Consider the following 23525-nt stretch of genomic DNA (forward strand, 5'->3'; position numbering starts at 1 on the left):
CTCTCCTGTATATTCTGGACTGTATAACCGAAACTTTAACTCAAGGCCAAAGCCGGGTAATAATTGGTGAATACCAAACGCCAAACAGCTGATCCGTGACGTCACGTTTTCCCCTATTTTAGTTAAAACTAGAATCGTAAAAACGCATTGGTAAATACCAACTAAGACCCATACGACGTTGAAAATCGGCTTAACTTATCAAACTAAGGCGCAATTCACACAGAATGGGCGTATGGGGGTGGCGTGGGACTGGCGTGGTAGACGCATGTGCCACTTGCATGTTCGCTTATGGGGCAATACAGATAGAAATGGCGTGGCACAGGCGTGATAAGTCAAGCCACAGCCACGTCACTTCGACGCCACTAGTGGCCTACACTAGTGGTAAATGCCATATACCAAACAGCGGTTTATATTGCTTCTTTTTGTCTATTTGGTAAAATGCGGGATGATTATTTATTTAATATAAGTTCTGTGAAGACGTGAAACAGTATGCAGTTCTATACGACTATAAAAGGTCGGATTACTGCAATAGAAGTGCACAAGATCAAGCATGGGAAAAAATATCAAATAAATTCAGTGAAAATGGTAAGTATGTACCTGTTTATTAACACAAAAGATGTTTAAACTCGTATTTACATTAGAAATTATGCTTTTGTTTCAGTAACCGAGTGTAAAGACAAAATTAAAAACAAAATCAAGGAACAAAACGAGTCAAAGAATATTATTTGGCCCCACATCTCTCCTTTTTGGATCCGTTCTTGAAGTCATGTAAGAGCAAAGGCAACGTGGATCAAAAGTCTGCCGATGTGGGCAATATCGATAGAAATGGCGTGGCACAGGCGTGATAAGTCAAGCCACAGCCACGTCACTTCGACGCCTCGAATGGCCTACACTAGTGGTAAATGCCATATACCAAACAGCGGTTTGTATTGCTTCTTTTTGTCTATTTGGTAAAATGCGGGATGATTATTTATTTAATATGAGTTCTGTGAAGACGTGCAACAGTATGCAGTTCTATACGACTATAAAAGGTCGGGTTACTGCAATAGAAGTACACAAGATCAAGCATGGGAAAATATATCAAATAAATTCAGTGAAAATGGTAAGTATGTACCTGTTTATTAACACAAAAGATGTTTAAACTCGTATTTACATTAGAAATTATGCTTTTGTTTCAGTAACCGAGTGTAAAGACAAAATTAAAAACAAAGGAACAAAACGAGTCAAAGAATATTATTTGGCCCCACATCTCTCCTTTTTTGATCCTTTCTTGAAGTCTTGGAAGAGCAAAGGCAACGTGGATCAAGAGTCTGCCGACGCATCATCGAGCCACCACGCAGCTGAAACGGGGTCACAATCTAATGAGTCTAAAGACAACTCCAATGCTGATGTACTCTCACCTTATAACATTCTATCCAGTCATTCCTCTCGGTCACCTGTACCATCTTCCAGTACGTCTATCGATGATCAACCGATAGCAATGAGAGCACCTAAAACACTACTACAGAAAGAAGATGATTTTAGAAAAAAAAAGAAGTTAGCAGCCTCAACCGCTATTAATGGCTAAAAAGGCAACAATGGCTGGAGATCCAAAACAGCACGAAAACGAATGCCACAATCGATCCTCCTGACCCAGACCTGGCGTTTTTAAGTCCATGAATTCTGTTTAGAAGCGGCGTTTCAAAATTGGGATTTTGAATTTAGCCGGGCAAATACTATCCTCAACCATTCCTGAAGCCTCTACTATCCCAATGGATAGTTCTCAATCTTGGATTGAAGATTCGGTAAATAGAAATCTAGATTCGGTACCGCACAGAAACACGGATAAATTTCATTTGAGTAAATTTATACAATACAATAATTAATATTAGAGTAACATTATCGTTATTTTTTTTTGTTTTCGATTAAACAGAAATAAATTCACTTAAACATATTTTCTTTAACTAACCTCAGGTTGTTAATAACAACCTTTCCTCTGAACTGACAAGTTCTCTTCAATTTGTAGGTTTCTTCTCAATATTAACCCTTACTAAACCCTTACTAGTATTTTATAAAAACATTGAACAGACATTCGATAGAAACTTTGAAAACATTCAGGGTACATATTGAGCTCCCGCATAACATTAAACGAACCACCAGTTTTTTCTTCTTTTTCTATCTAACCACAAGGGATGTATTCAGTAACTCCTTTGCCTTTGAATGTTTGCTAAATTTACGAGGTTCAACATATCTTGATCATCTTCGTACGTAACAAATAAATGACAATAATCACATTGAATCCCTTTCTATGTGAATTGTGCGCGCCACGTCCGCTCCATTCCAGCTCCATGCCAGTCCCACGCCACCGCCATACGCCCGTTCTGTGTGAATTGCGCCTTATATAGCAACAGTTATAAGTTTGTTTTCTGCGAACAACGGCAACACCGCGGCTTACTATGTTGTCTATACACCTTCCCCTCGTACCGGATGTTTTTGAGGTTAGGTTTCTTTAGTTTGTTGTTAAATGTTCTTTATTAACACAACAGTGAAAATAGTATTTAATTAAAATGCCCAATTGGAACCAAATTCAGAGCCAGCTGAGGCACCCTGCTAACCCAGTAGTGTTTTTCGATGTAGCTGTCGGAACCACAGTATGTAAACACAAATAATTTTTTTTAAATTTATTCACATACACTATTCATAATAACAACATAATATCCCTATAGACTAAGGCCCCACTGTGTTCCCTATGCTAAAATTTAGGTCATAATAATCATCCTCATCAATCAAGAGATGTTTTAGTCTTAAATATATCATGAACCAAGCTGTATGAAACAGCTAATGTATATTTAAAAATAAACAGTAAATAACTTTGCTTCAAAAAGTGATTCTTATTTTGCAAGATTAATGTTGATTACATATACAGATGTTGAATTCTACCTATAAACAAATATTTAAAGTTATTAAAACAAATAATTCTACAGACAAAAGCATAATTGATAAATGAACTTGAATTTTCCACAAATGAAATGCAGTAATTTCATTATATAAAAGTGTACCCAAACTCTAATAATTAATTATGAAGCAATAAAGCAGAACTTGTGATCATAGTGAGAAATTGCTCACTGAGTTTTCCCTATTTTTTCTAAAATCCCTAATACCCAAGAGGATGTTCTCTCTCTTTTAACAACTTTAATGACTGACTAAAGGTCAGTAAATGCAGGCTGTAAATAGAGTTTTTTTTTGTTTGTCATGTTTTGTTGCAATACTGAACTCGTTTATTTTATTTATTTAATAATATACACACTTTTTAACAATTCTCTTTTTTTTTTGAGACAGGTTATCACACTGTCCAAACTTAGTTACTTCTAAAACTGTGCTCACTTACTGAAGTAAATACCCTAAGGAAATCCAAGCTAAAAAGATTGGCTATACCTAACTGTATATTTTTCTTTATTTGAGTCACATCTCCAGTATGGTATATCATTCTGGGGTGTGGCTAATCAAGGTCTTTTAAATATCCTCTTCACCACTCAAAAGAGGGCAGTTAGATTCATTGTAAATGTTCCTCAAAGAGAATCCTGCAGAATGCACACACATGAATCATGCAAAATGGAACAGAGGATCTTGACGCTGACTTCTCTCTTAATTTTGGAAACATCTTCCCTTATTTTTAAAAATCGTAGCAGGCTGCAAGGTCTAACACCACTGCATGTGACTCGTCAGAAATGTAATTTACCCTAATTAAATTTTAAATATCAGAAATTAAATTTTATATTTATAGTTTTATGGGTTCCTTTCTTGTTGTGAATGAGGCTAAAGTTTTATTTATATATGTTTTTTAATTAGTTTTATAGTTTATGATATACCTATTAGTTTTAATACCTTTTAATTTTTATTTTTTATACTTAAGTTTTACCACTACTTTGTATATTTTATAATTTATATATTACTACTTTATTGAGTTATAATGATTTCCATACATCTTGTTAAGCTATATTTTTATTATCAGTACACATATCATGCTTAGTTAACAAAAATGTATATTTTGAAAAGAAAAAAAGCACTTTTTGATCTTTGAAATGTTACTTTTATTAATTAGGCCAGTAATAGGTCTCAAATTGCTAAACTCTAATATTAAAGAAAATCAATGATTCATTTATTGATTTTGCTGAGTACTTTCCTCAGCTCATAACAATCCTTTGGATTATTTGACTTAAAGATAGTAAAAGTACTGATTCTTCTTATTCAGTCCTACCTGACTGACAGAAGTCATTTTGTGTGTTAAGGGGTGTAAGTCACAGAGTATAGCATTGGAACATGGAAATACATAAGCCTTCATTGCTACTTGGCCTATTTTTTTTTTGGTATATATCAATGACCTGCCTATTTGTTGTGCTGGTTCTGTGTGTTATCTCTATGCAGACAACAGAACTTCTTTAGTAGCTTATGATGGTTCTGCCACTTAATATATTCAAAAATTAAAGAGTTTTTTTTATATTTAAGAGTAATTACAAATACATAATTTATAAATACTTCATAATTGAGCAATCATTTTTACTCATTTGAAGAGTGTTCTTACACCACTATGGCTTTTTAGGAATATATTATGTGGTTTAGGTATGTATTGTATTTCTGTTAAAGTTGCTTTGTGTTTGTTAGTTTTACTAATTGCTTAGTGTTTCCTGTATATTTCCTTTAATTTTGGATTGTTTTATTATGTAATTACTAGATAAGTTTTATTATTATAATTTTAATTATTATACTTTTTTTTATATTTGAACTTGTCTAAGAGTTTGTACTTTTTCGCGTGAATAAATACAAAAATTAAAAACTCATCAAGTACTTACATTTTTTAAAAATTGTTGATTTTTTCTGATCTTGATCCTCCCTGAATACATCGAAATTCACATGAAAGTTGCTACTATAAACTGTCAAATTTAATTATGTTCCTGTTGCAGCTACCAAGTCACTTATTGAAACTTTTAATTGAGCTGTTTTTGACTTGATTCTGCACATATTTTGATAACAAAAGCTGTAATTAAGATTTTGATTTTAAGTTGAATAACTAATGAAATCATGGTTTTGAGTTTCTACCAGCTTGTATGCATTGTACAGTTTTCTCTTTTTTCTATGGAAATAAATTGCCTTGATCAAAATGTTGGAAATCACTATATTCTGCTACTATAATTTTTTAAGCCCTATTGCTGGTATCATAAAATGGTCCATATATCTCTTTCAGTGGCAATTTTAAATGCTTTGTAGCTCTCCTGATTTGATTTCAACTGGTATTACTTCAAGTTGGTCCTTTGCACCAACTTTTTTGTACAAAAAAAATCAACTACTAAGTTGGTTCAGGAAAGAGTTGGTTCTGAAGGTTCCATCACGTTCAGTTAGCCGGCAGACTACACTAATATTACGCCGGCAGTCTAATATTGCCCAATGAAACTTTACCCATGTTGTGTTTTAATCACCCATTATCAGTCGACAAATGGGCCTTGCGGTTTCCGGCAATAGTTACAAACAGGTTAACTGAACTAACGCATCTAACACTTGCAAGTTTATTTATAAAAAAAACTTATGTCATCAACTAATAAACATTTTCTTTATAAATTGTGCTCCTGTGCAGGTTTTTCCCTTAGAGCAGTGTTTAGTTTCTTTTTTAGTTCTAAACTTTTTATATAGATAAATAAAATAGTTGTTATCTAAAAACATTTTTGTATTTTATCGCATAATATATAAATTTTATTGATCATTATAGGAATGACCAAACACAAAAAATTGTACTTTATTCGTTATTCTTGCGTAAATTATGTGCCTCAAATTAAATGTAATTATTGGTATTATTCACTAAATTAAACAGTAAATAATAAAATTAAAAAATTGCAGCCTTTACTTTGCCACCTCAATTTATCTTTATTACCAATATTTACTATTAATCTTTTTATATACTATTAATCTTTTTCCAAGTATTTATGAATAAACTTTGTAACTATTTATTTATTTATTTAGAAAATGTACAGTAAAAACATGTGTATCTCTAGATCTGAGTTTCACAAATTTGTTTCATGCACCTAGGTCTCTACCTGTATGTGCAGAAGTTTATTATAATATTATCATAATTCCTAATATTAAATTATGACACAAGTGAAATAATGTATTCCTGTAGCCCTAACTTACTAACGATATTGATTATTAATAACAAAATTTATATTCAATGGTCATTGAGATAGTTTTATATTAACAATCCCCAAGAAATACCAATTTGATCTTAAACAATCTGACAACACTGTGTGTTGACACAGTGTCACAAACCACAGCATTTAGAGTGAGTATGTAAAAAAAAGAAATGGGAAGTTGAATGGAGTTCGGTTCTTTTCACTGATGAATTTCGGAACACTGCAGACACTGCAGTTTTTTTCTAGGAAGGTCTATTATGGCATGTAAAAGAATCGCTCTACGTATGCCAAACCACAATAAGAGTTTTTTAAGCAGTGCGGTTAAAAGTGTGACTCAGACATATCGTTTTTTTTTTGGTTTCAATTATTGTTAATGAATATTCAGGGTACACTAAGATGAGCTGTATCAATATCAATTTTATTTCTTTAAATTTAACCCCCTACATATTATGATATTTTTTAGTTCTAGAGAAAATATACACATCTTATGTAAATTATACAAACACCTATCTTCAACTGCTTTTTTTATTAACAGTTTCAAAATCTGTTAGTTAATATGCTCATTAAAAATAATCACTCATGACTTGGAAATATAAGTTTCAACACGGTTTTGTTATTACAAGACCAAATATACCATAAATAAATAAATATTCCAACTATTTCTTAAGCTTATTTATTTAGGCTTAAACAATGTGAAACTTGTTACAATAATTGTTGGTTGTTATGGGTGATTTATTTGCCAGTTAATTGCTTGTTAACAATATTTCTCATCAAAAAAGTATCAAACCAGTATGGTGCAATTAATTCACTGAACACGAAAAAATAGAAACATGGTATATACTTTTGATATAAAGTTTGTTTAGAACAAAGTAAAAGTGATTCTTATAGACAAATTAAATTTTGTGAACAATACAACATTTAAGCCATATTCCTGCTAATGTACTAATATTTTTACTGACAAGGCAAATTTTTATTTAAGTGAATCTATAAAGAAAATTGTCGATATTAGGCTAAAGAAATACCGGTTTAGGTAATAGAGGCACACACACTACACGTCTTCGAAAAGTTGCGGTGTGATATCGTGGATGGGGGTAAAGTTCTTGCCCAATAGTTCTTTGAAAATTCATTAGCTGGAAAAAAAATTCTCAAGTTTGTTCAGTTTGACCTTATTCTATTTCACTTTTTATCCACACCAACATGTGCCAGACCTGCGAAGTGACCACTTATTTTTCCAGCTAGACAATGCATCCCCTCACTACGCGGTAGCTCTTCTTATCTAAATAAAATTTTTCCTTACTGTTGAGTAGCAGAGAAGGGGCAAATATTCGAGATTCCAGATTTTGCACCGCTGGCGTTGCAAATAAAAAAAATAGTTGACGATGACATAGCTTATCTTGAAATTAATAATATTTTTTAAGTAAAAAGATATTTAGCAAAATCAACGAGTCCGAACGCGCTGTATGTATTACTTTTGGGACGCCCTGTATTTCTGACATCTCGTTGATCATGCATTGGATAGGTTTCAAAGGGTTTTTGATAACATCAGCCATACCATTACAGGGAGGATCTCTTCGTAGTAGTTGTTTTAGAGTAAACATTACTGGGATTGCGCTGGTTCAATGGAAGAATAAAAAGAGCGTTGAATTGCTTATAATCTAATAGTTTATATTACTGCACAGTGCACACAATACCGTAATTACTAACTAACTTATTTTACAGACTTAGCTTCGAGATTAAGCGAGAACGAGAAATTTAGGAGTATTTAGTTGCTTTTATTAGGAGTATTTACTTTATTGCCGAGAGTTTTGGCTTTTAGCCGCGAAACGAGAGAATGAGAAAAAATGTGTCACTGGGACAAGGGACCGAGATTTTTTATTACACCCGAAGAGCGAGTGGCGGGCAACTGCATCTTTTCCGTGCTTATGATCTATTTTTAGATTTTTCGGGGAGGGGCCGGTAGCGAGCATGACGATGATTACAATAACAATACAAAGAAATCAACGAGAAAGAGGATTAAGAGATAGGCTTAATAATTTGAGAGAAATGGGTTGTGTTTCCACAACATTCTGCCCCCGAGTTGAAGCTGTTAGCTTCAAACAAAGCAAAAAGAGAATTAAGAGATTTACTATAAAAAGTAACATTAACTCGAAGGACCAATAGAATAATAAGAGCAAGAATAAAAATTTAGGGATTTATTATTTATCAGGTTCAGTAAGAGAAACTTGAACGTTTTCTTCAGGAAGCGGACAGACCTTTGTGATAGGTCTGGTATAATATCCGTCAGTAGTTTTGAGTTTAACCACCCTGACTCTTCCATCTGCACCCTTCATAACCTCAGTCACTCTAGCTAAAGGCCATTTAAGAGGGGGAGTTTCATCCTCTTTGAGGAGGACCAAATCATTAACTTCGAGATTTTTGGATGACCGAAACCATTTTGGTCGATTTTGGAGACGATTTAGGTACTCTACAGTCCATCGTTTCCAAAAAATTTGTTGGATCTGTGAACATCTCTGCCAAAAAGAGAGTCTATTTTCGGAAATTTTCTTTAAGTCCTTTTCAGGATAGGCCGTTAGGGACGTACCTATTAAAAAATGACCAGGGGTCAATGAGGAGAAGTCAGAGGGATCGTTAGACATAGAGCAAAGCGGTCGAGAATTTAAAATAGCCTCTATCTGGCAAAGAATAGTACTAAACTCTTCAAACGTAAACTGAGAATTCTTCATAATTCGGTATAGGTGATACTTTGTGCTTTTAATTGCGGACTCCCAGATACCTCCCCAGTGAGGAGATCGAGGGGGAATAAACCTCCATTCGGTTTCGTTTTGAGTTAGAAACGTCTTCAAAGCATCATACTGTTTGTCAATTCGGAAAAACTCGTACAGTTCTCTTAATTGATTTCTTGCGCCTGCAAAATTGGTTGCATTGTCACTGAACACAACTGTGGGATTGCCTCTTCGAGAAATAAATCGTTTAAATGTCATTAGAAAAGCTTCAGTAGATAAACTTGAGACAATCTCAAGATGAACGGCTTTTGTGGACATACACACGAATAGAGCAATGTAACCTTTAATAACATTGGCTTTTCGAGGATTTGAGGAAAAAAGGACCACCAAAATCTACACCAACTTTTTGAAATGGTCGTGAAATTGTTATCCTTTCTTTTGGGAGACTAGCCATAATTTGCTAATTTGTCTGGGCATTGAATCGAAAACAGACTGTGCAATTCCTAATTAAGCGTTTAATTTGGCGCAAGCCATTTAAGGGCCAGAATCTAAGTCTGAAATTTGAGAGTACGTTTTGCGGCCCAGCGTGACCTAAACGTTTAGGTTCACGTAAAAGCATGAGAGAGACGACATAATCGTTTGCTGGAAGAAGGATTGGATGTTTTTGATCGTAAGAGACTTCAGCATAATCCAACCTACCACCAACTCTTAAAATGCCAAAAGAGTCCACAAAGGGTTTTAGGGAAATTAAGTTCTTGTTAGAGAGAGGCTTATTACTTTTAAGCTCACAGATTTCTTTAGAAAAATATTTTTTCTGAAGTATCTGAACTATTAGTTGAAGAACCGAACTAAGTTCTGTGACTGTCAGAGCGCCATCAGATCTACTTAATTTATTTTTTGAGTTATGAATAAAACGCAAAATGTATGCGATTACTCGTTGAAGCTTAGAAAAACTAGAAAACTTTAAAAACAAATCATGCCAGAATTCACTTTGTCGAGACGAAAAGGTTTCTACTACGTGTAAATTAACCTTTCGTTCTTCTGGAAGATTAGTTTCTTTGGAGGGAGTATCAAAGGCTTTCAAATTTAAATCCATCGAATTTAAGAACTTTGGCCCGTGAAACCAAAATCCAGATTTTAAAATGTCTTGAGAAAATAGTCCTCTAGATAACACATCTGCTGGATTCTCGGACGATTTAATGTATCGCCACACACAATCAGAAGTAAGATCCTGAACTAGGGATACTCGATGAGCTACAAACACAGTCCACCTACTAGGGTGACTTTTACACCAAGCGAGAGCTATTTGCGAGTCAGACCATAGATTTATAGAGGTAATTTTTGATTTAACATTCTTCTCAAAACTCTTTACTATTCTCTGAGTAAGCTTAGCTAATAGAACGATGCCACACAATTCAAGTTTGGGAAGTGAAATTCTCTTAATCGGAGCAACCTTTGATTTGGATGAAATCAAATTACATGTGACCGTGTTGTCTGAGTAAATAACACGAAGGTATATGCATGCTCCATAAGCAGCTAAGCTGGCATCTGCCAAACCGTGGTATTCAACATTTTTGATAGTTTTATTGAGAAATAAATTCCGAGAAATTTTTAAACCTTGAAGAAGAGATATGTGTTTAATAAAATCATTCCATTTTGATATGATAGTTTCATCTGTGATAATTGTGTCCCAATGCAACTTTTTACACCAAAGAATTTGCATCAAAATTTTTCCTTGGACAATAACAGGATTTACTAGACCCAATGGATCAAAACATTGGGCAATAGTCGATAAAACCATTCTTTTTGTTAAGAGATCTGTCTGAGGGACTTGGGGCGTAGAGATACAAAGTACATCCTCAACTGGATTCCATTTCAAACCTAATACTTTATTAGGAGTGTCATCAAAGTTCATGTTGTACTCGTGAGTAACTTTTTCAGAGACCTGACTCAAAAATTTCTGTGAATTTGAGCACCATTTGTGCAAATCAAAACCAGATATTTTAAGCATTTCAGTGAGTTCGTCATAAAGGGTCTGCAATTTACAGTACTTGTCACAACCGGCCAAAACGTCGTCCATGAAACATTGAGTCATAATTGCTTCAGAGGCTAAGGGAAACTTTTGTGAATTGATTTGAGCAATTTCATTTAACACGCGAGTGCAAACAAAGGGCGCAAAATTGGTTCCATAAGTTACCGTTGAGAGCTCTATGCAACTTAATGGATTTTTGGGGTTATCTCTCCATAAAATATTTTGTAGAAATCGTGTTCAGGGTTTATTGACACCTGACGGTACATTTTTTCAATGTCAGTGGTTAAGACATATCTAAAGGTTCTGAAACGACATAAGATGTCATACAGTTCAGGCTGAACTGTAAAACCTTTGAGTGTTACGTTATTCAAAGAATATCCTGTTGAACTCTTAGAGGAAGCGTCAAAGACGACTCGAAGCTTCGTGGTCGCGCTAGACTCACGATGACACATAAATGAGGAATGAAATATTTGTTTTCAGATTTTGGAGTAATGAGAGTGAGAGGGATGTATTGCGCATGTCCAAGAGAGACATTCATCTATAAATTGCTTATAACGAGAAAACAAAGAAGGGTCCTTTTGAAACCGCTTTTCAAGAAGGAAAAATCGTTTTTCGGCAATAGTGTATGAGTCACCCAATTCAAGATGCTCAGCTGGCGACTTGAGGGGGATATCAACTTGATAGGAGCCACTTTTTAGTACTTGGGTCTTTAAAACAAATATTTCTTCTGCTTGTTCATCTTCAGGTGAAAGAGGAATATCTTCAAAAATTTTTTCAGTGTTCCAAAATTTACACAGACTGTTGTCTAAATCTAAGTTTGAAGGAGAATTAACTTCTTGAGAAAAGTTACAACGTGAGAGTTGTAACTCTGAGCGTAAATGAAGCGCTGAACAGTGTAGTGGTACATTACCGGCTACTATCCAACCTAAGTGCGTGTTCAGTAGAGTAGGATAATTAGTACCTAACTCAAGAATACCCCTGGACAAAAGAGAATAATAAACGTCAGCACCAACCAGTATGTCTATATCAGATGGAGTGAAAAATCCAGGGTCTGCGAGTTTTTCAAAAATATCACTAGGTATTTTTAACTTATCAACCTGGATTGAAACTTGGGGAAGTTGATGGGTTATTTTATCTAATACTGCACAAGATACCTTAAAATATTTATCTTGACTTACATTAGAGTAAAGAACAATATCTATCATTTTGCTTGATATAGTACTGTTTTGCGATATTCCAGATATTTGTAGTGTTTGATTAAAGGGTTTGAATCCAAGTTGGTTTACTAAACGAGAGGTGATAAATGAATTCTGAGATCCATTGTCCAGTAATATTTTGGCCTGGATAGGCACATTATATTTATTGTACAAAGTCACTTGCGCGGTGGCTAGCAGAATTTGTGTATTCTTTGTGGAAAGGGCAGAGAAACTTGAGCTACAGGGTACCTGATTATCAAAAGAGGGTTGAACTGTTTGTTCATTGAGAGGTCTTTCATTTTGCATACGAGATACATTGTTTCGAGAATTATTATGATGTTGGCGTCGGGGTGGATAATTATTATTGGTTTGACTATTCTGTCGAGGTGGGTATTGATTGTGTAAAATTGTGTGATGTTTTTTATTACACTCAGCACATTTGTGGGTAGAACTGCAATCATTTATTGAATGTTTTGTTCCGAGGCAGTTTGGACAAAGTTTTTTCAAGACAACAAATTTTATTTTTTCAGAATGGGGTGACCATTCCGATGACCATTGTTATTGCAAAAGGGGCATAAGAAAGTATTTATTTGAGAATGTTGTTACTTATTCACAAAAAGAGAAACTTTATCCTGCCTTCTATTGCTATGACTTTCAGAGCTTGATACATTTTCCAAAATGACACACCTTTTATCCAAAAATTCAAAAAATTCATCAAGGTTCGGCAACATTGCAATGTCTCGCTCTTGCTCGAACAGTCTACGTGTATCATAATCTATTTTCTTTTGAAGTATATAAATTAACAAACATTCATATGCCTGGGATTCTGTTAGCTTTAAATTTTTTAATGACTCTAAATTTGTTTTACAGTTTATTAAAAATTCTCTAAGATTTTTTGAGTTACATTTAAAAAGGCTAGGAGCATCTAAGAGAGAACTAAAGTGAGCATTAACAATACAATTTAAATTCTCATACCTACTTTTTAAAATGTCAATAGCGGTAGTAAAATTTTCATTAGTTACTTGCAATGAGTCTACTAACTTTAAAGCTTCCCCTCTTAAGAAAGATTTTAAATAGAAAAAGCGCTGTACATTAGATAAATTAACATTTCGAATAATTAAAGAGTCGAACAGTTCATAGAAAGAGTGCCACTGGGCAGCGTTACCATTAAAGGGCGCTATGGTAATATCGGGTAATTTTACACCTGCAATTCTATGTGAGGTATCCTGGGGTAAGTTTACATTTTGTAGAGTTGAAATAGATAATTTTTTAATACAATTTTCATATTGAGCAAGAGTATCATAGAATTTATTTTCAGTTTCTAGCCTATTTTCCTTATCAGCATCTTCCTCGGTAGAAGAAGCCTGAGGAAAACCCTCAATTTGGTCTTGAGCTACATTATATCTATCAAAATGTTTTTTTAAACCTTCTTGACGAATTTAAACTTGACTAATATCAGTGATTGTATCTTGATTATTACTTAACCAATTTATGGCTCTCGTTAGACCAGATTTGCTGTTTTTGCGCTCAGTTTTTAACTTTTCAAGAGACATTTTGTCTTAAAATATAACAAACTTACTAAAATTATTTACATAGATCTATAACCGAGAGCTAGACCTATAATTATAAGAGTGAGAATACCCCCAGGAAACTACACAATTTTAGTCTAAATTTCTATATGCTAAATGTATACTATATAATATCCACTAAAGCTAAATATGTACATGCATTTATGTATGAGTTACGTCAAAAAATAAAAATATAACTTTTTTAACAAATTTGTTAAATACGGTCCTGGTAGAGAGCCAGGCCAAAATTGAGATCACTTTAATTTACTTAACAGTCAACAAGATTAAAATAAAACGAGCACAAACACTTTAGTCACTACCAAAAGTATTTTATTTATTGTTTTTGTTTAAATAGATATTAGTGAAAAACACTCACCAGTTCAGAAAGTTTGTATATACTTATCAATCTTCTACAAACAACAGGAGCTAGAGTCATACCCATAAGTTAAATGGAATGTCGAAGGGCAGCAACCATAACATAACCAGGGCTTCATACATACAACAGTAATTATTGTACTTCATACTCATTTGCCTAGCACAGCGGCGAGTCAAAACATTGCTTCTCGGGAACAACTCAAGACAGATTTAAAAATTATAAGCAATTGCAAAAATTTTCTTCCATATTATCCGGTCGAAGAATGTATTCGTGCAAAATTGTACTTTATCAGTAAGCTGATTATACATGGTGTAAATAAATAGATGCGAAAAAATTCAGGGGCTGATTCTTGGTTAAATTTTAAGAAAAAAACTTTATATGAACGTATGTCCTAAAAGTTCTAACTTTTGAGATACTGGGTGGTAAAGATTGAAGAAAAATATATGTGTTTTTACAATAACTGTGAAACCTCTGTAGATATTTTAGTAATATTTGATATGCATTTTCTATGCATCAAAAGGCATTTTCTGAGGCTCACTAATTTTTTTTATTTGTATCAGTGACGTTCGTGCAAAGTAAATATTTTTGATGAAAAATATAGTACACCGCTGTGTGTACCATATTTTTCATCAAAAATATTTACCTTAAACCTTGCACGAACGTCACAGATACAAATAAAAAAAATTAGTGAGCCTCAGAAAATGCCTTTTGATGCATAGAAAATGCATAACAAATAGTACTAAAATATCTACAGAGGTTTCACAGGTATTGTAAAAAAACATATATTTTTCTTCCATCTTTACCACCCGGTATCTCAAAAGTTAGGACTTTTAGGACATACGTTCATATTCTGTATATTCTCTGGATGAGATGGTATCTGAAAGTCTTGATGTACCTCAGGGAAGTATACTTGGGTCTTTGCTCTCTATATTTTATATACGTCTCATTTCTTTAAATCATTAAAATATTGCAACTATCATATGTACGCAGACGATACTCGAGTATATTTTTCTTTTAAGCCTTCTCAAATTCTGGTCGCCAATGCTCAAATTAATTCTGATCTAGAAAATCTATTTCAAGCAGCTACTAAGCATATACCAAAAATTAAACCAGCAAAATCGGTTGCGTTAGTATTTTGTAGTAAAAGCATAAAAAATAATGTTCTTGAAAACCTTAACATAGAAATTAAATCTAATTTAATATCAATAAAAAAATTAGTGCGCTTGGGACCACACGACTGGAGTAAAACATCTTTAGCTCCATTCGTATATATATACAGGGTGTTCGGCACATAAACCGTCAAAATTTTTTGGAATATTCTTGGGGTCATTTGAAAGCTTTTTACCCTAATACCTTGAGCCCTAAAAGTTACTGTTACGAAGAATTTTTTAATGTTTTTTCTCAAATTGCTTAAAATGTCGCCTTTAAAACTACATAACTTCCTTATTAGTGACAATAAAATTACGATTTTAAACTAATTTCTGACCAATTCTTATCTTCTCAGAGATTACCTATTATTTGAACGAAATATATTGTTTTATTATCAATGTTTAACATACTGCTAAAAAGGCCATTAATTGACGAATTTATTAAAATGAAATGAAGCTCCTAATTCCTGCTACTTTTTTTTAATTAAATTTTGACGTTGAATTTTTTTCAAACAATTACTTACTTTGTTTAATAAAAAACTTCGTATGTCTCTTTAGGACAATCAGTCAAAACAAAAGCTGTTTAAAAACCATAGATTAGGAAATATAATTTTTCAAAAATCGTAATTTTATTGTCACTAATAAAAAAGTGATATGGTTTTAAAGGCGACATTTTAAGTAATTTGAGAAAAAACATTAAAAAATTCATAAACAGTAACTTTTAGGACCTAAGGGTAAAAAGCTTTCAAATGACCCCAAGAATATGCCAAAAAATTTTGTCGGTTTGTATGCCGAACACCCTGTATATATAATATATGTATGTATATACTCTCTCTTGCTCCTACAGTAATATATGAACCGTTCGCCTCGCTGATCACACTTTTCGTAACGCATGAGCCAGCTTACTTCCCAACTCAAGTGTGCGTAAAGAAGTTTTACTTCAAAAATTCATGCTTGATTATTGGTAGTAAAATGAGGTATAAAGAGCATGTAACGTCTAAACTTCAGAAGAATAGAATTAGTTATTTGTCATTAAGACTGTTATATCCACATAGGAACTATCTAAATCAAGATACAAAAAAAATGTTATGCGAAAGCTTAGTGCTTTTACCTATGAATTTCTGTGATATAATCTATGGATTCTGTTTGGAATTTTCGGATATTCAAAGAATTCAAAAGTTACGGAATTCATGTTTACTTATATTTGAAATACGACGTAGAGAACGAATTTTTCATAAACTGAAAGAAGTAAATTGGCTTAATATGCAGAACAGAAGAATTCTACATCCGGTATGTTTTTTCAAACTTTTAAAATACAAAACTCTACCCCACTTGGCTAATAAAATTGTTTATAGAACAGATGTACACAATATTAATATACATAGAAAACATATTTTAACCATTCCTTTTCATAATAAAGAAATACTCAAAAGATCCTTTTCATATAATGTGTCGACATATATTAATAAATATCAAATTTCGGATTTCTCTGTTCAACCAAAAGTATTTAAGTGACGAATTCGGGACTTATGACTTCGCAGTCAGTGATCTGGTGTCGTGGTGTTGATAGACACTAATTGCGTCTAAAACTACATATATTCCTTTACATTATCTGTAATTATTTAAGTTAGTTCCGATATTCCTTCCTTATTCCCCTCCCTCTTGCCACCCCTAGCACTTAATGGTTAAATTCCTATCATTTTATCCTAATTAGTTTAAGAGTAAGTTGAGTACTACAGGTAGGCTGTTAACTGCTTAATTTTTATTTTTCGTGCGCCGCTACTATAATAATACAGTGAAGACGCGCAAGTTGCAACAAACTCATTTAAAATTTAGGGGTTTACAAAAAATTTTTAAAATTGCTCCGCTGGTTACGGAATTATGATCAAAAATGTTTTGATTAAATTTAAAAATAATTCGAATATTTTACCATAATAACAGCCGGTTGCCATGGAAATCCTACTGTTTATTTTACTAGTATGGATGGAAATGAAAATCCTAGTAACAGTAGGATTTCCATGGCAACATCACAAGCAGTGTCACATAAAAATTTTGACGTGTTATTAACAAGTAAATTGTGTTTAAAAAGAAAAAAATGGAAGCGAATTTCAGTGTAGAAGTAGATATGTTGTTAATTTTGGGGGAGTGCAGAAAAAATTATAGAGAGGCTGCAGTAGTGTGGGCCGAGAGGTTTCCGGATATTCCAAAATCTCATATGGCCTTTAAGAGACTGGAGACCAGAAGTCGAATGACTGGTAGTCTAAAAAGTAAACGACGAAATCGGATTAAAACGCAAACAGATGAAAATAAGGCAGTTGATGTATTAGGAGCAGTAGCTATTGATCCTCAAATCAGTACCAGGCGGCTTGCTTTAGATGCTGGAATTAGTCAATCATCAATTATAACAATTAACGATGAAACTGCACCGGTACAAGTTTCATCGTTACCACATTACACTTCATCAAGAGCTTTACGGACATGATTTTGAGAATCGCATTAATTTTTGCACTTGGATTTCAACAAAAATGCGTGAAAATAACCATTTTTTGAGAAACGTTATTTTTTCTGATGAGGCTTCTTTTAATAATTGCGGGCAGGTAAGATTTAACTTATTTAAATTAGAACATATTCAAGTTTTGGTTGTTTGTTTTTCTAAAAGGTAAACAGGCACAACATGCATTACTGGGCAGCAAATAATCCTCACTGGATGAGAACTGTACCAAATCAACATCCCTGGTCTGTGAACGTTTGGTGTGGTATTTTCGAGGATAGAGTTATTGGTCCGCATTTTTTCCAAGGTCATTTAAATGGACAGGTCTACACAGATTTTTTAAGAAATCAGTTACCTCGTCTACTAAACCAAAATTTAAATCCTAACGTATGGTTTCAGCAGGACGGAGCTCCACCCCATTATGCCATACAGGCCCGTACTTATTTAAATGAGATTTTTGAAAACAGGTGGATTGGTCGAGGTGGTCCTGTCAACTGGCCTGCTCGTTCGCCAGATTTGACCCCCCTTGACTTTTTTTATGGGGATTTATAAAAGACAAAGTAATGGCTAGTGCACCTACAACTCCAGAGGACACGAAGAACAGGATTCGTTTTGCTTGTTCATTAGTGACACCAGTAATGTTACAGCGGGTACGAAACTCATGTCAAGAAAGGATAAGAAAGTGCTTGGAAGTCGAAGGCGGTCACTTCGAACAGCTCCTTAGGCATAATACATAGACGATAAATAGTTAAAAAGTAGAAAATAATTTGTTTTTATTGTAGTAGAATATTCGAATTATTTGTAAATTTAATCAACATTTTTGATCATAATTCCGTAACCAGCAGAGCAATTTTAAAAATTTTGTGTAAACAGACTTCATATTTTATGTAGATTCGTATTTAAGAATAAAAAACACGTCATTCCATTTAAAATAAGGAAGTGACCCTCCTCCCCTCTTGGGGGGGTGAAGGGACAAATGTCAAAAATATCACAAAAAGTGCCCCCCGGTATACTTGAAATGTCACCAAAATGTCAAAAAAAAATTTGCAGCCGTTTTTGACATATCGCATTGTAACACTTTAAAAAACTCACCCTGTATAAAATATCAGGATATCCTCTGATTTTTGCCGCCAGGATATATTATGTATATATGTAGTAGAAACGGTTTAGCAAGAAACTTTAAATATTATCAAAAATATATCAGAACACACTACTATTTTAATGGTTTATATAATATTTATATTTTTAGGAAATTGGCAGAATGATTTTCGAACTTTTCGCCGATGTAGTCCCAAAAACTAGCGAGAATTTCAGGCAATTCTGCACTGGCGAGTACAGGAAAGATGGAGTACCTCTGGGATACAAAGGAGCCAGTTTCCATAGAGTCATCAAGGATTTCATGATACAGGGTGGTGACTTTGTTAATGTATGTGATTTTTTCTTATTTTATACGCAGCGTTTGTAATGATACATAATTTTTCAGGGGGATGGTACAGGAGTAATGAGCATATATGGAGGAAACACGTTTGGGGACGAGAACTTTAACTTAAAGCACGACACTCCTGGGTTATTATCAATGGCTAATAGTGGGAAAGACACTAATGGTTGCCAGTTTTTTATCACTTGTGCAAAATGTAATTTTTTGGACAGCAAACATGTGGTTTTCGGCAGGGTGATTGATGGACTTTTAGTTATGCGGAAGGTGGAAAATGTGCCTACTGGTCCTAATAATAAACCCAAGATACCTGTGACAATTGTGCAGTGTGGCCAAATGTAGTTAATAGGGGCGGATTCAAAGACTTGTTTAAGGATTAATGTAATATGGTCTATATAATGTTTATAAGAATAATGTAAGTAAACATTTTTTTAGTAAGCCATGCTGTTTTTCTCCTCTTAAATATAATAAGGTTAATCTTTAACACGTTAACTGCTGCGTAGAATTTTTTTGAATTGTTAAGTTGACATCCTGTACAGCCGGCGGCCAATAGGCCTGGTAATTTAAATGCCACCTGACGTACAAGGAGAGATGTGTTTTTAAATCAATTAGACGCCGGCGGTTCAGGTTACATGGAATTCTCCGTAAGAAGTTGTTATTCGGCCTACGAGCGAACACGTGCAACATTGGTTTGGCATTTATAGTATGCGATTGTAAAAAAAAAGCGTAACCTAAATCAGAGATAACAAAATTTTATTTATGATTATATGATACATTATATAGTTATTAACATAAAACACTAAAAGTGATTAGGAAAACATGTTATGCAAATAAACGGTTTTTCAAGACAGGTATCGCAGTACGTAGTTACTCTTTTTGCAGATTTTGCTGCTTCCTTCCAGGTTTGCTCCGCTGCAAGTTTCTTGTAGCAGTATTATACACCGTTTTCTAATTTTTCTATTTCTTCGGCACTTTTCTTCAGTCTCTTTCATTTCGTGCTCTATTTTTTTTTTCGCTTTTTACCTGTTGTGGAACATCTTTTATCTCCAAAAGTGACTCTACCAAAGTTTCCCGAAATTCTTGATTCTGGATGTATGAATTTATATACCACTAAGGCATTTACTATAGTCGTTCCCTTCAATAATTCGGTTGCAACTTTATGGTACTCTCTTAACGACTTTCGAACTGGCGAAGAATAGAAGGCCAATTGGTCCGACAAATCCTTTCCTGCGTTGTAGTCTTATGCATTGCGGTTTTTGAATTTCTTTGCGCTTTCTATTTAATTTTCCGGTCTTTATGATATCCAAATTATGACAAGTAGAAAGCATTAACACCTTTTTTATCTTTCCACTTAGAAACGACTCCATCACCATTTGCTTTTTCAATAATTTCTCCTTTTTTTAGTTTAGGTGAAACAGCTTCCGATGGTAGACCTTTCCAAATTTTTCTTAGGATCCCAAGAAAGCTTAACTCCATACTTATGCCGTTTTCTAGGAATGTACTGACGAAATTTTAGTCGACCACGGAACGGAATCATGCTCTCATCTATTGCTATAATTTTGCCAGGCTGCATTACCTCCTTATACTTTAAATTAAAATGAGATACCAGCTGCTCGATTTTATGCAGATTATCTTCTGCCGTCGGGTCTTCATTATTCGAAAAATGCCAAAAGCGTTTTGATGCAAAGTTATACTTGTAAATAGGGCGTGTGCTCCAGTATGCCTCAATATTTGCGTAACGCACCAAATCCATGTAAAGCATAATACCGAGAAACTTCGTCATTTCAGGTACTGTCACTGGTTTCCAAAGTGATAGTCGGCTTTTGGACTTTAGCCTACCCGATTTTGCTATTACCTGTTGAGCATTTCGGTTTGTTTCTAAAACCATTACCTTTAATAAATCTTCAGTCACAAATAGGGAATAGGCATTTAACACTGTAAAACTGCTTGTTGTTGCCATGTTTAGGTTTAGACCTTCATTTCCTATAAATGTAAAGTTTTGCTGATTATCTCCAATTCCTTATGTCCACTCAGATATTGTTATCAGGATTGTCATTAGCACTAGCAGCATCATCTAGGCCACAGTCATCTTCAGACAAACTTTCTTCTGAAGAGCTGGAAGAATGGTCCTGAAAGTCCGGATCCCTAACGCTATCGTCACTGTCAAAATCCTCACCGACGTCGCTGCCTTTTGACTTATAAAAAAGACTTTCGGCTTCTTCAAGCAATTCCATGCTACTCAGAGATCTCTTGTTTGAATTCATGTTAACCAAAACTACTAAAACGAAAAATGCCGACTTAACAAGTGTCATGTTAGAGTGGATAATACATGTCCTCCGGCTGTACAAATACTGTACCGCTTGTTACCAATACAAAATAATACCTGGAATCATTCTACAATTGAAAATTTTTTAATATCTGTATTAATTTTATGGTTATATCCTCCTGGGATCCGGACATGTTTTTGTTAAGTTAGGGTTGTGAGGCTTTTAAATATAATAAAAAATACATGAATAAACATTGTTTACTAATAACTTTTTTTTCTTTAATTTTTTTTCTTACTTTGGCAGCTACATGACGTCCATTAAAATGGACATTGGGTCTCAACCTAAACAAAAAATCCTTTTTTTTTTTCAATAACATTTCAGTCAACAAACCTATGAAAACGCAGAAAATAAATGTAAACTTAAACTTATTTGCTATGGAACTCCATGAAACAGTTTCTGTTGTCAGTAATGCACAAAAATGTGTTGCATGTATTACAAAAAAACTTGTTTTTTTTTTGGCACAAGAGTCATTTTTACATCCAACCGAATTTTTTAAATCTGTGGCAATTTCTGGAAAGTGTTGTTTCCGTTTTCTTTCGGTGTCTAATGACGATGACGGTGAATGGACAAAGATATTTCCCTCAGGATTTCTTCTAGTACCTACACCTCGGATGTTTTCTTGGGATTCACTTTGTGGGTTGGGTGTATTTATCAAAAGTTGAGTGGCAATTTCGGTTTTAAAATCTAAATATTGTTGTATTTTGCGTGGAGGGATTTTAAATATTTTTTTATCTCTTCGATAAAAAATCCATGAGTTAGCCATTGCTAGATCAAAGAAATGGAAAATGACCCTTACTGTCCATTTTTTTGATCTGGCTCGAATTCTATAATAGCTAATCATTCGGTCTATCAAGTCTATTCCTCCCATACAATCGTTGTATTTAGCAACAACGTAAGGTCTTTTAACCTGAATGTATTTAGAGTCTTTCTTGAATCACCTTTTACACTCATCGCTAGGTTGAATTCCTAGAGCAGTAGATGCCAAAAGTACAGATTTCAGATCATACCATTGTACAACTACTATTTCGCTATCTTGTCTTACAATTTGTTCCGAGCTGACTCTACCTATCTTGGTCATCATTTTTTCCGAAGTTAATTTTGCTGCCGCTGGTACACGAGATTTCATAATGGTTCCAGTACAATATTTCTCTTGTTGACGAAGATATTCGAGAAGTGGTATTGTCGTGAAATATTTATTGCAGTACACATGACTTCCAGGAAATAATGTCCTTCCAAGGCGAATAACAGCAGAAGGTCCAACACCAAGTCATTTTACAGAATCATCTGAAAAAGTATCTTTTCCTTGATATAATTCAAAGTCTACGACAAGACCTTCAGGGGCAGCAGCAACAAAATTTTTCAAGCCCTCTGGATTTGGCTTTCCTCTAACAAACTGCTTCATTTTACAAGTCCCTGTAAATGGGATCATCTGTTCATCTACAGCAACCACTTTCTCTCTAGGAAGCTGCAAACACCCCTGCCATACTGCTTTTATAATAGGACGTACTTTACAAAATTTGTCAGAACTGCGTACCTCTTCAGCGATGCTGCCATCAGTTACGATTTTAAGGTTACTGCTTATAGCAAAAAATCTATCTCGAGTCATTGTATCTGCAATAGCTGAAACATTAGTGGTTTTTGCCCAGTGCATTTTGATTTTGGGATATTTTAGACAGGACATCAAACAAACTATTCCAAAAAAATGTTTAATCTGATTAAGAGTCAATTTAAGAGATACTCCTTTCAGTTCAACGTACCTTGCATTTGTGCAATCACACACTTTTTGGAATAACTCTGCGGCAGAATAACTGGGCGGCAGCATCGAAGTGTCCAACGTACCACTACGCTTAGACCTCGCATCCACATGCTCTGAGCTGCTTAAATAATAAATTAACGAAACTGGAAACATAAAACTGGCATGTCCATTTAAGTGGACGCTAGGTCCCAGGAGGATATGCTGGAGATATTTTAACAAAAAAAAATAACACGGCGCTTAAATAACATACTACTTGGTAGCCGGCTGTATAAGTTGTGGTTAACGTGTTAAAAAAGGATGAATAAAATAAAAACA

General features: G+C 34.1%; 1 protein-coding gene across 2 annotated transcripts; it reads left to right on the forward strand.

Moving 5' to 3' along the window:
- Nucleotides 1-600: 600 nt before the first annotated feature.
- On the forward strand, nt 601-19565 carry LOC126742296 (peptidyl-prolyl cis-trans isomerase H). Of its 2 annotated transcripts, none has more exons than XM_050448931.1 (4): nt 601-613; nt 2515-2630; nt 18942-19118; nt 19176-19565. In XM_050448931.1, the coding sequence occupies exons 2-4, from the start codon at nt 2547-2549 to the stop codon at nt 19467-19469; spliced, it is 555 nt and encodes a 184-aa protein (XP_050304888.1). In that variant the 5' UTR covers nt 601-613; nt 2515-2546; the 3' UTR covers nt 19470-19565. The 2 variants fall into 2 exon arrangements, with proteins under 2 accessions (XP_050304888.1, XP_050304889.1); XM_050448932.1 differs by lacking the exon at nt 601-613 and adding an exon at nt 1118-1130.
- Nucleotides 19566-23525: the final 3960 nt, after the last annotated feature.

The sequence above is a fragment of the Anthonomus grandis genome, chromosome 11 (assembly GCF_022605725.1).
Source record: "Anthonomus grandis grandis chromosome 11, icAntGran1.3, whole genome shotgun sequence".
Lineage (NCBI taxonomy): Eukaryota > Metazoa > Arthropoda > Insecta > Coleoptera > Curculionidae > Anthonomus > Anthonomus grandis.